General features: G+C 40.1%; 2 protein-coding genes and 2 non-coding genes across 8 annotated transcripts in view; all 4 read left to right on the top strand.

Moving 5' to 3' along the window:
- The window catches only part of nrbp2a (nuclear receptor binding protein 2a), a 38,474-nt gene extending 35,296 nt beyond the window's left edge, over positions 1-3,178 (top strand). Inside the window, exon 18 of the mRNA XM_017686023.2 lies at positions 744-3,178. Coding sequence (XP_017541512.1) covers positions 744-842 — 99 coding nt within the window. The 3' untranslated portion in view covers positions 843-3,178. The remainder of the gene's footprint in view (positions 1-743) is intronic.
- Positions 3,179-4,379: 1,201 nt separating this feature from the next.
- puf60a (poly-U binding splicing factor a) lies at positions 4,380-16,744 on the top strand. Of its 5 annotated transcripts, XM_017686025.1 has the most exons (14): positions 4,380-4,475; positions 5,790-5,879; positions 6,582-6,692; positions 7,295-7,390; positions 7,913-8,005; positions 8,146-8,217; positions 8,506-8,667; positions 8,759-8,851; positions 8,995-9,208; positions 9,527-9,717; positions 10,021-10,077; positions 13,693-13,813; positions 15,560-15,804; positions 16,039-16,744. In XM_017686025.1, the coding sequence occupies exons 4-14, from the start codon at positions 7,313-7,315 to the stop codon at positions 16,336-16,338; spliced, it is 1,626 nt and encodes a 541-aa protein (XP_017541514.1). In that variant the 5' UTR covers positions 4,380-4,475; positions 5,790-5,879; positions 6,582-6,692; positions 7,295-7,312; the 3' UTR covers positions 16,339-16,744. The 5 variants fall into 5 exon arrangements, with proteins under 5 accessions (XP_017541514.1, XP_017541515.1, XP_017541513.1 ...); XM_017686026.1 differs by lacking the exon at positions 6,582-6,692 and having other exon boundaries at positions 8,164-8,217; XM_017686024.1 differs by lacking the exon at positions 6,582-6,692.
- Positions 7,513-7,645, top strand: LOC119262741. The gene has a single exon (XR_005129873.1). It is a non-coding gene; the product is annotated as a small nucleolar RNA SNORA57 (small nucleolar RNA).
- LOC119262740 lies at positions 8,285-8,419 on the top strand. The gene has a single exon (XR_005129872.1). It is a non-coding gene; the product is annotated as a small nucleolar RNA SNORA57 (small nucleolar RNA).
- Positions 16,745-16,833: the final 89 nt, after the last annotated feature.

Below are 16,833 nucleotides of genomic sequence, written 5' to 3'. Positions count from 1 at the left end.
GATATAAGAAGATATAATGCATTAAACAAGTTTAACACAATGCATTTCCAGTGTCAAGGTAAATAGGTGGTGATTTCAATCATAATTAAAGAGGAGGAATTAAGGAAAGTAAAAGGAACTCTGAAGAGATTGGTATCTTTCAAAATTTCTGCATAATTCAGTTGTTCTTCAGAGTGGTTTAATGTGAAATGGTTTGTTATGGAGAAGCATAACAACTCAGAATACCCAGTGGTGGTCACAGGAACCAGGGAGACACACAACAGCCCTGGTATATTTATAAAATAAATGTATATCACAATAACCTGAGAACCTTCTTTTGGGACTATTGCCTTACAACAAGCTGCATGTATTTCTCTTAAATGTATTTTAAAACAATACTAATAATAATGTCTTGGTCATTAAGCAATGTATTTTTCACCATTTCACATAAAAAAAGAAAAACTTTCCATGATGTAGCTTTAGAGGCATTTAACTCGTCAGATGTCTGGTACTTTCACCACTTTGAACAATTCTGACTCAGAATTTTTCTCAAGAATGTATGTGTATTTTACATCAAACCACTCTGAATAACTGTTTACATTTTAACTAATTATGCAGACGTTTAAACAATTGGTGGAATTTGCTGTATTGATGTCAAAAATATGATGCATCGGTCAACGCAAAGCACCTTTTCTTGTCCTCTATTCTCTCGTATTGTATATTTGATTGCACTGAGAAGTTAATGATGGATTGATGATCTACAGGATGACTGTGAGAAGCTGACATGCTTTTTGGAAGATGCCCTGGGTAAGCACTGGGGTGGGGCTTCTGCTTCTTCTGCTGCTATGGTGATGATGCATTGAGCCCCATCGGAATGCCATTGTGGAGCAGAAGAGTTGGCCTGAGCTGGTCTAACTGAGGAAGAGCGCAAAACATGGAGAGAAAAGGAGCTGGAGAGGGACAGAAAGAGCAACACTATTGGCAGAGGAGTGAAAATGTCTTGACTAATGTGACAATGTTGGAAAGATCCATCCACACACCATGGTACCAAGGCTCCAAAGAGCTTACGTCGTATGTCATTTATGTGGGAGATCTGGCCAGTACTATCATCCCACAACGCAGCAGACATGTGAATCAGTTAGAGGTGGAGTTCCCTCCATTTATTTTTCATGTCTGATGGATTTTTGTGGACATTCTCAGTGCCGCCCTACCTTTTGGCAATATCCATCCTCCATCCAAGAAGCTTCTGTGCCACAAGAAAAGAGTCTTATAGGAGCAAAAACATTGGAATTACTGGAAAAAGGAGGGTAGTGGTCCAAAATAGTTGCTTCTCATGGGACTGCCAGCCCATGTGTTGTCTTACATTGTCTATGTGTTTTAAGCAGACCTGCAGTAAATCTATATTTATTGTTTTTACTATTAAACATTACTAAAGTGTAACTCTTTAATGGCTCCCAATAAGAGAAATCTTTCCAAATGTTTAACATTTCTACGTAAGATGAGTGAAAATTATAAAATTAGCAATTTCATTATGTTTAGAATTGACAATGAGCTGATGAATGTACAGTACTGTAGCAGCGTACCCTTGGCGCTTGTTATACCTGCATTACTACACCCCATGTGAAAGCTTAAACCGAAAACACTTGACAGCTGTTCTGACTGGTTCTTACAAAGCACCAAGTGCCTACGTGAGAAATGAATGTGTCAAACGTACTCGGTATGGTATCCTCCTGTATATCGCCATTATTCAAGATGCTTGAGTCATACTAACTTGTGGTTCATTTTGCATACATTTGTAAACAGTGGCAATAATGGTAATACCTTAGATTTGTCAGGTCTAAGGAGTGTGATTATATGTATGAATGTACCTCTGTGAGAGAGAGTGATGTTTTGCAGTAAAGTGTAATAGCATTAGGAGCACCAGCCTCTTTTAGGTAACCAATGAAGTTGTAGAGCAGATGAACGCTCCAAATGCAGTCAAAGCATTTTGAGCAAGTAGCAGCTACTGCACATTACCAAACATGGTCAAAATTGCACCTTTTGAAGACACACTGTCTTCCAGCCCATGGTGCACCAAACTTATTTGCACTTTATAATCGCAAATGCACCCTCTCAACTGATTGACAAGAATCACACAAGATGTGAATCAGCTAAACACTGATGCTATAACAGAGTGTTTACATTCGTAGTATGTATCAGCAGAGCATGGTACAGTGTTGCATTTTAATTTGGGTTTGCTTAGCATTCGCGCTAATTTATGCAACACTTGGTTTTGCTCCCATTTTGCAGCCGTTTGATTAAAACAATCAAGAATCTTTTTCATAGAAAAGTGTCATATCTAGTGGCAAACGTTGGTCATATCAAATGCTAAAGCAGGAATTCTGTTTCTTGACCCACACTGTGTTTTGGAGAATTTTAATAAATGTTTTGTGATTTGAAAACTCTATTCTTTCTTGATATAAGAACCATTAACCTTCAGCTCTAATGCTAAGCAAACCCAAAAATGCAGCAACATATTATTTTCTGCTTTCGCCTGGCCGATGGCAACCAAATTACAAATGTAAATGCACCCTGAAACATTTAATGGGCAGGTCGTTTGTGTAAGGGTCTAATAGGAACCCCTCCATCTAGTTAAAAAGGGCTGTTCTTTGAGCTTTTACATTATTCAGCAGTATTTGAAATATTTTATGTTCCATCCAGCGGTGTTTACATGCACATGACATATAGAAACTGAACTGTGTCAATGCCAAAAGACCTTCTCTCATTATCTTTAAAGACACTGGATGCAATGATGGCAGCTGGGGCTGGGGTAGCTACATGGAAGAGAAGATGCTACATTGCCTCTAGAAAAAAAACCCTGCCCTGACCCTTGGTTTGGTACTTTTATCTTGTGTTTGTAAATCAGTATTCATTCTGTAATTAATCTGTCATGCCGTTGATGCCGACACTACCCCAGTTTAAAGGCCCAATTTGGAATTCAAATGGCAGACCAGTTTTAGTGCTCCAATAGTTCAAAAGTACATATGGCCTTGGTTTGAAACAAGGGTGTTAAACTGTGGCTGGTCATAGCTATGCTTCAGCAAATCCAGAATTGGGGCTTTAAAGATGTTTCAATACTAATGCTGTAATTATCAGTGGCTTTGGCTCTTGAAGACTTCCAGTATCTCAATAAAACTGTGCTTGCATGTGAGAACCTGAATGTTATTGATCTGTTTTATGATGAGGAGGTTTGTTAGAAATGATGTATGTGATCAAATCTCCAATCTTTTTCCTAAAGAAGAAATTATGACCAGTGGGCGTTTTTGCCACTGATGTAACTGCTTGTTCTGTGGCATCTTCATGTTTTGGACATTGTGCACAGCATAGTTATAGATGCAGGAAAAAGTAGTGTTCTTCCAAGTGCTTACACCCTAATGGTTGGCATCCTTCCTTAACTCTGTTGAACTGCATCTCTTGTTTGAATTTGCATTGAAATGTTGTATATGAATTAACATATTTGACCATTTCAGAATCATGAAAAAAAAAACTGAAGCTTTCACTGCATCATTGTGTGTAAGTGATCGTAGGGGAAGACGTCATTGTGGGAACGTTTAGCATCTACAGAAGCATATTTCCTTCTGCCTTCTTCGTCACCTGGTGCAAACAAGTATATCAAGTGTCAAATTATGGAAAATGCTCTGTATTGTTTACATTGTTTTTCGTGATGTCACGAAATCCAGCACAATTACATACACCCACCTACTTAGATAACAACAGTTTAGCCCCGCCCCACACATTGGTTTTTGAACCAGGCACAACAGAGGCAGCCAATCAAAGCAAGTGTCATTTCTATACATCAATCCTGAAGGCACAATAATATAAACAGCGTACTTCATTTTAAGGGATTGAATTATGACTGTTTTCAGTACATGGAACCACAACAAATGTCGTAAGTGGACCCTATGAGAGAAAACAACATGCTTGAAAATGTAGCTATATCACATAATTTCCCAAATAGCATAGAAAATACATCTCGGCTAATTCAAATATGAAGGAGGAACCGCGTCCAGAAATGTATTTTATTAAGGATTCGCTGATTTTGAGAGACTCAAGCCTACAAGTTTTTCATTGATGTTGAAGGGACTTTGCGTCCACCACCCCACACCCCACATCCATCGAGTGGAGCTTTGGCGTTCTTTCATTTTTCTATATGACCAAGTATGAACACAAGCGAAATACACGTTTAGGCATTGTGAATTGACCGTGAAGATACAGATTTCTGAAATCAAACGTTAATAAAAAAACTTGGAATGACTGCACGCTCGCTCATTTTCAAATGGAAAAGTCTGGAAACATGGTGCAGCAGCAGGTCGTTTCAAGGAGTGAAATCTCGCGAGCACAACGCAGCGCCTCGTCAGTTACAGTGCATGAGGTCACAGTGTCGCGATATTTCATAGTCTTCATCGCCGTGGACCTCGCTGCGGAAGGTGTGCTTCATGGCGGTGGCAGTTTTTGTGGTAAATTAAACACGTCCAGCTCTCGTTTTCCTGTTTAGTTATCTTTTTCCAATGGAGAAATATGCCGTAGTGTATGCGAGTTTTCAGTGCGTTGTTTTGTAGTAGGTTTTGTTGGTGTAGCTGAGCTAAGCTCTCCGGTTCGTCCCGCTCAGTGGAGAGAGCGGGGTTTGGCTCCGGCCTGCTGGAGTCGAGCTTAATCACTGCGTGCGGACGACGCAGTTACATTTACGATTATGCTCTTTGTTTACTTTAAGATTTGTTGAATTAATTAAGGTGTCTCTTGTTTCCTTGCTAGAACACGTTCATACTCGCACCTGAAAAACACCTCCGGCTGCAGGCAAACGTGGTAGCTGGTCGCTAAGCAGCTAACTAATGTTACCTTGCTAGCGTTAGCTGTTAACTAATGCGCCTTCGTGTTGGATTAATCCCGACCGGTCAACTGATCGAAGCTGAGTACACTATTTTGAGGGTGTAATATGTCATTTTGCGACCTGTATGGTGCACTGTGTATGGGTTGAGTGAGTCATTTGAGATGCGGCCATTGTCTCAGACTTGTCCTGCTACCGGCTAACCGTGCTAGCTAGCTTTTCGTGCGATGGCGGGCAGCTCCGCCGTCTTGCTGCTTTCATTCAGTGTCTAAACGAGGAGTTGGTGAATCAAACACCGTTAATATATAGCACGCTAAGTCAGATGACTTTTGACTTAAGCAAGAAGTTAAAATGTGTTTTGTGATAATTCCCTTTCCGCCGTCGTGTTGAGTGTATGATGAACGTAGCTGTTAGCAGGCGGGCCACTACTTGATAATCACCGCAAAAGCCAAGTAGGTAACATTTCTGTGGAAAGTGATGTAACTAGAGTTTGCAAAATTTGTGTCCTGTCTATTGATTTTGGTCATAATTTGAAAAATGATTTGGTTTCCAGGCTCGTGAGATGATTATAAAGCATTTGTCCGCTCTTTTTGAGTTAAATAATTCAGTCCCATCTGTGTAATTACTCACTCGGGTATGCAGAGATTCTGTCCCTGTTATAACCGAGTGCCGTTCTGTCCGAGCCTTGACAGTTAAGATAAAGTTACAGATATGGATATAAAATAAGTCAGTTGTAATATCAAACACAGTGTTTATCTCGGATTGAGCAACGTTGTTAAGACAGTTGGATCGCATTTTTTGCTTTGGATGTACCTTTCAGTTTTGACTGGGTTAGTAAGCGGTCCACACTAGCTTCAACTGTCCTTTCTTTTCTCTAGTTGTAAGAAAGTAAATGTTGAACAAAGAGAATGCTTTCTTAACTGTAGCCTCTTTTTCTAACTTCCAGACCCTGTTCTGATCTGTAAAAGCTCTCTGTGTATTTTATTTCTGGAAGAGAAGCCTGCATCAGGACATCTCAGTGGAGACCAGGCGCTAGGTAAGGAGTCCGCCCTTCTGTGCCATATTAAATTGTACATCAGTTATGAATTAGCCTCTATTTTAAGGAGACTTGGATCTTTTAGTGTTTAGCAGGTTGAGAGCCGTACACCCACTGCAGCTTTTTGGAATGATTCAGCGGGTTAAGGGGTAAATTAAATGGCCTAAACAAAGGCTAAGTTACTACAATAGCTATATGAGTAGTGCCACATTCATCTATTATATAGAGCTTTAAAAAAAAAAAAGGAACATAATTTTCACTGATCATCCAAGCATATCTTGCCATCAGACTAGTTCAAATATTTATAATGAATACTAGTTATAAGCTTGTGCAATATTAAAGGTCTTTTTTGTTTTGGGGTTTTTTGTTTATTTATTTATTTTTCTTCCTTTCTTTTTGCCATACCATTTCCATAATTTCTTGTCTAAACTGAAGGCTGTCTTTAAGACATTGTAAGGAGCACTCCTAAGAGGTAACTTGAGTTCAGGTTCTGTATAGGGAGTAGGAGTGATCACTGTATTGGCATGTCATTTTGGACTTCATGATGTCCTAAATGTTTGAGAGGTTTTCCCTGAATTTGGATGTCAGTGTTCTCAAATTGTTGTCTCCCTCTCCAGTATCTCTTGTTCTAAGTAGGTTTGTGTTTTCTTTTCCTTTTTTTTTTTCTTTTTGTCGTTTCTCTCTGTGTCGTCTGTGCTGTAGAGCGTATCTCTTGACTGTACTATATTTCCAAAGCCAATGGCAGAACCATTTGGGTTCAAACCTCCTTAAGGGGGGGGGCACTGCACCACTCTGGAGTTCATTTGAGCAAAGGTACTTAAGTTTTCTTCTGTGTAGTACTGAGTAAGGGAGCTCACCTCACCACGCTTACTGTAGTATTTCTACTCTAAGGAACAGTGGTTAGCGTCCCTCTCTCATCGCCGATTTGCAGTATTTTTTCCTCTGCTGATATGAGGAAATTGGACCATGTTATATGACTGTGGGTTTTGCCTTTATTAATGTTGACTGTTTGCGAATTGTAGGCTGAATCTTAAAGAACTGCAGTGTGTTGCAGTTTTTGTATACCAAACAGTCGTTGCACATGTAAACAACTATAGCTTTTCAATTTAACCTCTATATGTCGTTAGACTGCAGTCATGTAAACCATGTCTTGGAATTTAGTGTGGTGAGCAGTTTCAGAGCATGAACAACAATGCATCAATGTCTGAAATAAATATATTAAATTAAGGTTGGTGTATATCAGAGTATGAAAAATCTTAACGTTACCAATAATTCAGCTATCATGCAGTTGTACTTTTTTCAGACATAAAACTGTTTGCTCTGAAGCAAGGGTATGATAAAATTCAGTGTTCTGTAGCTTGTTTTGTAGTTTTATGTTCATTTTATATTCAAGCTCTGCTTGGCCCCTCACACAGGGAGGCGAGGCTCTGACGATGGAGAATGGACAGAGCACAGCCTCGAAGCTTGGCCTACCGCCCCTCACTCCCGAGCAGCAGGAGGCACTGCAGAAGGTAACCTAACCGCTGCCTCTTGCGTATCTTTAATCATTTGTGTGCAGTGGCTGTGGGTATGCTTCTATTATTTCAGAACATTTGGGTGGATTTGATGAATTGGTTTTGACCATATTTGTCCTCCACTCATTTGTGTATCTATGCTTGTGCAGTGCATATGTATGTCAATAGTGGAAACGAGAAAAGCCAGTGCTATGCCTTCGGTGCTAGTGGGTGTTCTGTCTCCTAGTACTATTCTCAATCACTGGCACATGCCCAGTGCTCACCAATCCCTGTCCTGGAGATCTGTCTTCCTTTAAAATTTATATAGTGTTTACATGGGACTACTCAGATTGTAGATGAGTGAGTTTTGGGTTACTGAGGTTTGTGACTGATTTAGCCTTTAAAAATGAGTAAAACTCAGTGCAGTGTTCTTGCTTGAATATTGAATATTGTGAATTTTTCTAATAAGATGTCTCATGCTTAGAGGGAGACTACTCTTATTCATTTCTTCCTTTTACTGGATTTTTTTGTTCATCACAGGCAAAGAAGTATGCCATGGAACAAAGTATCAAGAGTGTGCTGGTCAAACAGACGCTTGCTCATCAGCAACAGCAACAACTTAACAACCTCCAGGTAAATTGCCCATTTGGGCAGTATTTGTCTAGTCCGTGATGGGTATGTGTGTGCATTTAGGAGATGATGCATCCTTAAAATCAAATGGTACCAGAATAAGCTATTCCAATGATTGCCATTCTGTTGTTCTGTTCAACCAGCTCCCTAATTCCCTACAGATGGCCTCTCTGACCATGGCAGGTTTTGGAGATCCTCTTTCACCTTTACAGTCGGTAAGCACTGTCAATTATTTTGTGTCTATAAATGGATGTTTTGGTAATAATGCAGGAATGTGGTCTTCCTCCATTTCTTGGCATACATTGTAGTTCCTCAGTTATTGTGTGTGTAATGTTCGGAGGTAAAGTCGAGCCGGTGCAATCTCTTTGGTGCCAGTACATTCGTATGCTGGTTCTATCCTCAATCACTGCAACACTTTTAGATAAACGTCATACTTGATTCTCTGTTAGCACATTTTTATTTTTACACTGGGAATAGCTTGAGCCCGGAGTTGTTTGTTTCAGGTTGCGGCACAGCGGCAGCGGGCACTGGCCATAATGTGCCGTGTTTACGTAGGCTCAATCTACTATGAGCTTGGAGAAGACACTATTAGACAGGCCTTCGCTCCGTTTGGGCCCATCAAGAGCATCGACATGTCCTGGGATTCAGTTACACTGAAGCACAAGGTCTGAACCTTGTTTTATTCAGTCTGTGTACTCATCTCTGAATGTTATTGAAAGTCTAACCAGAAGACCCCCTCCCTTTGTCTCTCTGCAGGGTTTTGCATTTGTAGAATATGAGGTGCCAGAGGCAGCACAGCTGGCTTTAGAACAGATGAACTCAGTCATGCTGGGGGGAAGGAACATTAAAGTAAGTTTGTAATGTGAGTCAGAATGTCTGTGTTGTGCTTACATTGTATGTCTGGTTATTAAGCATAAATAACTCACTGTAATTGTTGGCTTATTATAAAGTGTCCAGGAACACATTTTGAGCTTTTTGGTATTCCACTTTAGGTGGGACGGCCAAGCAACATTGGTCAGGCTCAACCAATCATAGACCAGCTAGCAGAAGAAGCACGAGCTTTCAACCGAATCTATGTAGCATCTGTGCACCCAGACCTGTCGGATGAGGACATCAAGAGTGTCTTTGAGGCCTTCGGGAGAATCAAGTCCTGTACGCTGGCGCGGGACCCCACGACAGGGAAACACAAGGGCTATGGCTTCATAGGTGAGTGCCAGGCGTCTTTTCACATTCGGATGAAAATACATGTATATGACTGAGAGCAGTCAGTCATAGCAGAATGCTGTTCTCTACATATGTCTCACAGGGGATAGAGAAGGGTGGGGGCAGGTTCCTCACATGCTTTCATAGTAAGTTTTTGTTTTTGTTGTTGTCGTTATTTTCTTAGGCTCAGTTGCGGACAATTTGTGCCATAAGTGCCCTCTGGTAATTACACAGTAAATGACACAGTGCTCTGCTAGAAGAATTAAGCTGAACCTTCGCAGTGGCCATTTAAGCCTTATGCCACTGTTCCCTCCTTTGTAGAATATGACAAGGCCCAGTCGGCGCAGGACGCAGTTTCATCCATGAACCTCTTTGACCTTGGCGGTCAGTACCTGCGAGTGGGCAAAGCAGTTACGCCTCCCATCCCCCTCCTGACACCAACCACACCCGGCGGCCTGCCCCCTGCTGCCGCTGTAGCGGCTGCTGCGGCAACAGCCAAAATCACTGCCCAGGTGAGCCCTTTTATACTTTTAACATCTATTGTTAGTCAGGGAGTGTGTGCGTGCGTGTGATCAGCTGCTTCCTTTTGGCACTAGAATGGTTCCATGAGTAAAATAACGCAGCGTGTTATTTTTTTTGTCCTTTTTTTTAATGCGCTTAGGCTAGAGCAGAGACATGGTGCTGTATGTGAGGGCTTGATTTGAGTCAGTTTAGGTATTGACTGGCATGAAGACTCAGTATGACACAGCATTACTTATATGAGACAGAGCTTTTACATGCAGAAAGATAACATAGCGTGTAAACTCCAAAAACAGATGGCATGGAATCTTTCCACTCCGGAGAATCGGACAGAAGAATTCCTCAACTGTCTGGTAAATCCTTCAGGCAATTCTGTTCCAAGCACGCTGGTGCCTTTTTGTTTTGTGTAGATTTATAAGTGTGGGGAGAGGCTTGTCTTCAGGACCTCCCAGTAAAGATGATAATCATTGTGCCATAGTTTGCTAGATAGAGAATGTTAATTGGTCAGTCATATAATTCCTGGATGCTTATTGGGCAGCTGTAGTTCCAGGTGACTCAAGGCTCCAAGTAGCCCTTGCATTTAAATTGCAAAGGCGACATTATGCCATTTATGTAACAGGGCAACTTGGCCCTTGAACTGTTGCCTGCACATTTTGTTTGAGTTTGATAAATACAGATTATGCATGTGTTCAGGCTAATAGATCATTTTAAGTGGATGTATCAGGATCTCCACTTAATCTGTAACTTTCCATTTTAGTCTTTTCATACTGAGTGTGTTTTTACATACTTTAACAAGTTAATTGCCTTGGAATTGCTCTGCATTTTCAGTCTATTTTATATTATGCACTTTTCCTAAGTCTGTGCTACTGCATAGACTGACATGTAGATGTATCTTAATTTTTATAATATATGTGAATTAAGTCAGTAATAATCTGTAATCTGTCCTGTGTTGTCTCATACTTGTCATTCGTATACAAATTACTTAACAGTAACAAAGTGAATGGAAAAGTAACTATTGTAATGTTTGAAAAATACTGAGTAGCTTTTAATCTGAATGATTAGACTGGTTGGTTTTGTCTTGTCATTGATGTTCTTTGTCTCTTGGCTTGGGCCTGGTTGCATTGGAAAATACTTTAAGAATATGACTGCATTTAAGGCTGTGAATACATTTAGCTAATATGACCCTGATGGCCATAAATTTTAGATTTAAATGGTACCAATTTGTCTTCAACACAGTTAATGTGAATGTGTCTGGAAACATGTTACAGTGCCCCAACAAATTGTTGGTGCGTTTAATTAGCTGTGCAGATTTTGGATAATTGAGCCGTAACAGACCAATTTAATTGTTGACTGGCAAAACTAAAATCAGATGCAGTCAAACATTTAATCTAAGCCACATTCAAAGCCGCTGTAAAATAATTGTTACACACACTTAAGAGCTTTCGCATCGACTGAATGGATATTAAAAGATAAAAATATTAACTGTTCTTTGTAGGGACAGTGGAACATAGTACTGAGCCAGGCATAACATATGAAGTAACTGCCTGAAACTGTTTTAAACATATCCTGCATAAGAACGACTGTTTGTGGTTAAATAACCAAATTTAAGAAGTTGATGATTGGAATATAAAGTACCCAGGTTAAAAAAGTAAAACAAAACAAAAAAAGGCAAATCATGCCTGGGGCTGGCTTTGACTCATTGTACCTCAGCAGTCCGTGAATTCTATTGTGGTCCAACATGTCCTCTCAATGCCATGTGTTACGACTTTCTCTTGGAGGACATGTATGAAAATTATGTGTATCACATAAATGAAAGTGTTATAACTTTAGCATGTTTGCTTGCTTTTTTTTTTTTTTTTTTTTTTTGCTTTTTTTGCTTTTTTTAAGCATTAGCATTGGTTAAACTTTTAGTTTTTCGCTGAATGAGTAACCTGTCAGTATGTCCCTAGTTTTAATATTTTATTCTTCCGTCTTTTTTTCATCTGCTTAAATTTATCTACCCATCCATCCATTTTCTAAGCCGCTTCTCCGTCAGGGGGGTGCTGGAGCCTATCCCAGCAGTCTTCGGGCGGAAGACTTAAATTTAATTTTGTCCAAACACTTTGTTGTCTGTACTCCGTTTTAATGGCATAATGTTTAGCTATTACATAATGTGTTTAAGAGCAGAGAGCCCACCATTTCCAGTGTTTATCTACTATTCCAGGTCTTAGAACACTTAACTATGCAGCTATTAGTGTGATTAATAGCTGCATTATCCCAGCTACGTGGTTTTAGTACAATACGTATCTAAGCAACATGCTGACCTACTAATATCTAATGGAAGTTTATAGTTCTGCTCATTTGAATTATCACTGGAAAATAATTGTTGCAAATGAGTAAGTTTTTTGCACGCTTGATATTACCAGGTTAGTCTCTTATGTTAACACGATATATACAGTGACTATTCGAAAGGCTTATCCGTTCTGACAGATTAACTGGCATCCAGTCCATTAATAATGAGGCTAAATTAGTGTAAATAGTGCCATAATCTCATAGACCTGTAACCTTTAAGACTTTAATCAAGTTTATCAAGATTTTAAAATAAGAACAAAGTTTGCAAGCTTGACATTTTTGGCAAATTACATGATTACATGTACTGCTTCACTTGTGGCATGCAATAAAGCTGGTAAGACTCAGAGTAATTGGCCATTTCTGTGTGAAAGTTGGCGAGGTAGAAATCTCCCCAGCCGTTTGTTCAAGTAGCCAAGGAAACGGAACGTTCATTCCAAAATGGCGCACACAGAGAGGGAGAGAGAGAGAGAGAGAGAGAGCAGCATAAATCTGCCTTGTGAGAACTGTGAGTGCCAGTATGCAAAATGGGAGTTTGAGAGCTGTTCTGTTTAAAGTATGGTGCTCTGTCTCTTTCACCAAAGGCCACATTTCTATGTAGGGATAGGAGTTGTCATTTGAATATACAAATATCTGAATTAATCTCAATATTAGGACTGGGCAGAATGACTGTCATTGTGACCAGTTGTGTTACCTTTTAGCGTAGAGAGTGTGGAGTATACTGTACACTGACCAACAGAATGCTCTGTTACAGAGAGATCATAATTAGTAGGGCTATAATGAGGCAAAAAAATGTAATCATTTGTCATGATATTTATTTTTGAAACTGCTTAAGATGTAGTGCTTGGTTATGTACTGATAATGTCTGTGTTCATATTTTGTTTACGTATGTACTAGGAGTGTAATGATGCACGACAGTTTCAATTTTCTTAACACAAATTTAAATCATTAAATCTTTTTAAATCAACTTTAGTGTAGAATGTATGTGGCACATCTAGGTTTTTTTTGTCTGTTCTGACTTCTCAAACCTGGTGCATATTGTGTCTGTCTTGAAATATCGTAGTGTTTTATTTTTCACATGTTGCATATGGATGATTTTTACATTTACATGCTGATACTGCATCTCAATTTAAGAAAATGCTGACCTCAGTAAACAAATACATGCAGGTATTTCAAGTAGAAAGATGTCATTTGTACAGATGTATTACTCAGTTTGATACATAGGTAAACTGCCAGTAAAATGGTAAATCACGTAATAGTGAAAAATCCATAAAATGTTAAAACAAATGACAAAATTGCTCTTAAGCAACCGAACAGTCAAGTACATGTTATTTTCATAGTATACATTTTCTCATTGGGATATTTGAAAACGTCACATTTAACCAAATCAGATTTGCCAAAATGTCAGTGCTATGTTTTTCAGGCATTAGACCAAAAGTATTAGTAACATAAACATAACATAAATATTTTGCATGATACTTTACATGCAGCCGGCCCAGGTCTTGTCTTTGTGTGTGTGTGTGTGTCTGTCTATTTTGTCCTGTCCTTTGTCTTGTCCTGTCTTGTTTGTGTCCCTGTGTGTGCTGGTTAACGGGCGCTGTGCGGGCGGTGTTCCTATATGTCCCACTCTGTTCTTCCAGGAAGCGGTGGCGGGAGCATCCATCCTGGGGGCGATGACGGCAGGTTCCGTGACTTTGCCCCAGCAGCTGGGCGCCCTGCCTCAGGCTGTCATGGCAGCGCAAGCCCCAGGGGTCATCACAGGTAGGCTGGGGTGGGCTGGAGACATAGATTATACTGCTTTACCTAATGTTTACACAGTAGAAGTGGAAATGCCCTACTAGCATAGTCACCTAGTTTGCCTCACATCTAGTGTGATTTGGGTGTGTGTGTCTGTGTTTTTTAAATAGCATGAAGCTACTGCATGTTAAATGTGGTGGGATGTATGTGGGAGGCCTTGCTGTCAGGTGGATACATAGTAGGACTTGGGGCTGAACAATTTATCATTATAAATTTTAGAGTGTAATTTTCAAATCACAAGAGCTGAAATTTTAATTACATCTTGCTTTATTGTTTTAAGTTTAATGCAGACTTTAACCTAAAAATGCACAGCTTGTGAACTGGAATTCTGGCACACTACATCCAGTGCCAAAGCCACAAGTCTGAAAAAATTGTTCTTGTTGTGGGAGGTGGGTTTCTAGAAGATACTGCAATTTAAGTGCAATTATCATTCTAAAAAATCTATTGGGTGTTCTTTCTCAAATCTTTTAGCCCTAATAGGAATAGAGATTTACTTAATGTTAGCTAAAGAAATGAAATTCATTAGGGTTTTTTTTTTTAACCAAAAAGCACATTTTGGTATACTGGTTGTGTTCCCTTAAATATATTAACCTTTAAACTAGAATTGTAACCCAGGTTTTAAGTATGCACCAACCAGTAATCTAATGAGATGGAGAGAATTTTTCAGAGAGCTCATATTGTACTTTCATTTCGCTAATCCCATCAAAATCCTGTTACAATGTGCCAGGACAGCTTGTGTTTAAACCCTCTCTCTCCTCCAGGTTTCTGTTGTCTCCTACACATTACATAGTTTAACATGGCCTGTCGTGGGACCTGTCCACTAATAGATTCTCTTTTATTTTCTCTTCTCTCCTTGTGTCTCTCTCTCTCTCTCTCTCTCTCTCTCTCCCTCTCTCTCTTTCTCTCTTTCTCTTTTTCTCCTTTTCTCTCTCCTCTCTTCCCCTCCCTGTCTTTACTCTCCACAATCGCCCTGACCGTGGCCTCTTAACCCTTCCCCTTTGCTGCACACTGACCAACCAAGTGTGAAGAGGACTGTTTCTAGCCCCTCCCCTCATAAACAAATCTCTCATTCCCATTGGCCAGTGAGTCTCAGATCCTGTGTGTTTTTGTGGAGTTAATCTTGGTAATCTTTCATCTAAATGGACAGGGATGAGAGGGGGGGGCAAAGGACTCATAAGGGTAGAGGGATGGGTGGAGTTCATCAGTACATCAAGAGGAAGACTGATGCCCACCTTCTCCACCTCACTTACGTAATTTAACATTTGAACAGGTCCCTCTTGCAATATTTTAAGCACACTCTAACTCTATCACTGAGCATATTCAGAAACGAGTAACCAGCACTTATTTAAAAATTATGTTCCATATTAGAAGTTGCCAGCTACACCTGGTGGCCTGAAAGACTGTTTAAAGAATATGATTTGGAAAAAATAATGGTGAAGCATTTGGTCTGCTTGTGTACAAACTACATAGAAGCTCTTTTACTTATCTGGTCAATGTTGTCTAAAATGACAGAAATGATTTCATTGCGATCACCAGATGTTTTTTATAGGAGAAGGGTGTTGTAACTTGGCAGTTTTGTTGGAGCCCCTGTTGCCTGATGAAAAGTATCCCACACACGCACATACATAGGGATTTTCCAGGTGTAATGGGGCTTCATATTGTCCTCCCTGTGGATAAAATGAGCGTGCTGATCTTTGTGTCTCTGTACAGGAGTGACCCCTGCTCGGCCCATGTTGCCCCAGGTGGGCCTGGTAAACCCCGTGCTGGCCTCTCCGCCGGTGATCTCTGCCGCCGTGGCTGCAGCCCAGGAGGCTAAGAAGGAGAAAGAGAAGGAGGAAGAGGAAGCGGCTCAAGACGGTACTGGTCAAGAGATGCTCAGTGAACAGGAGCACATGAGCATCTCGGGCAGCAGCGCCAGACACATGGTCATGCAGAAACTGCTAAGGAAGCAAGAGGTGAGTGTACGAATGCAGGAAACCTTTCCAAATGCGTTTGCTGTTCATACCTACATTACCTTCAGCTATAGTTTTTAATGGTTTTGCCTTTTAGGCAATAAACAGAACAGTCTGTCTTGGGACATGAGAGAATGTATTTACAAGTTTCAGATCATTTCAGGTCCTGTCAGATCATAGGTTGAGATGCTAGTATTGTGTATATAGTTTTAATTCTCTTCTGCTCTCTTTCCACAGTCGACGGTTATGGTGCTCAGAAATATGGTTGGTCCTGAGGATATAGACGACGACCTGGAGGGTGAGGTAACGGAAGAATGTGGCAAGTTTGGAGCAGTCAACAGAGTGATTATTTACCAAGAGAAACAGGGTGAAGAAGAGGATGCTGAGGTCATTGTTAAAATCTTTGTGGAGTTTTCAGCGGCATCGGAGATGAACAAGGCCATTCAGGCTCTTAACAATCGTTGGTTCGGAGGTCGAAAAGTCATTGCTGAGGTGTATGATCAGGAGAGGTTTGACAACAGCGACCTCTCCGCATAGACTGATACACCCCCTCCTTCCGTGACCTTTTCTCTTGCTTCTGTCTCTCTGTCTCTCACATTTACAGATACAGCTGCTGACCACTATTCCCAGTGGTGCTGGCCTCTTTTTAACTTGTAATTATTTTTTATCAATGTTGATATTAATATTATTAATGATCCCTTTTTGGGACAAAGGCAAGCAAACTCTCATGGATTTTTTTTTTTTTTCTTCCTTTTTTTCCACTGTTGCCTACTGTGAAGGACTGGATATCTGGTTATTTGTTTTTGTATTGGTTTTGTTCCATGCCCTCTCAAGTAGTTTTGATTTGCAACACTTTTTCTTCTGTAATTTAGTCTCCAAAAGATCATCTTGTAATAACGCCCCTGGTTTCAAATGCCTGGAACAATAAATTCTTCAAATATGAGTCTTGGTCTGTTTGTACTGAAGCCACTCAAGTTTGCACTTTTAAATGGGAGATGTAAAGGAACCCCCATCAAAAAGTATTTCATTAAG

Source organism: Pygocentrus nattereri, chromosome 2 (assembly GCF_015220715.1).
Source record: "Pygocentrus nattereri isolate fPygNat1 chromosome 2, fPygNat1.pri, whole genome shotgun sequence".
Lineage (NCBI taxonomy): Eukaryota > Metazoa > Chordata > Actinopteri > Characiformes > Serrasalmidae > Pygocentrus > Pygocentrus nattereri.
This window is presented reverse-complemented; position numbering and strand designations above follow the sequence as displayed.

Bases quoted from the DNA above. Each gene is read 5' to 3' on its own strand.
- puf60a (XM_017686024.1), top strand. From the start codon at position 7,313: ATGGAGAATGGACAGAGCACAGCCTCGAAGCTTGGCCTACCGCCCCTC. The intron at 8,218-8,505 runs GTAAGCACTGTC...TGTTTGTTTCAG, and splicing joins CTCTTTCACCTTTACAGTCG to GTTGCGGCACAGCGGCAGCG. The intron at 9,209-9,526 runs GTGAGTGCCAGG...CCTCCTTTGTAG, and splicing joins CAAGGGCTATGGCTTCATAG to AATATGACAAGGCCCAGTCG.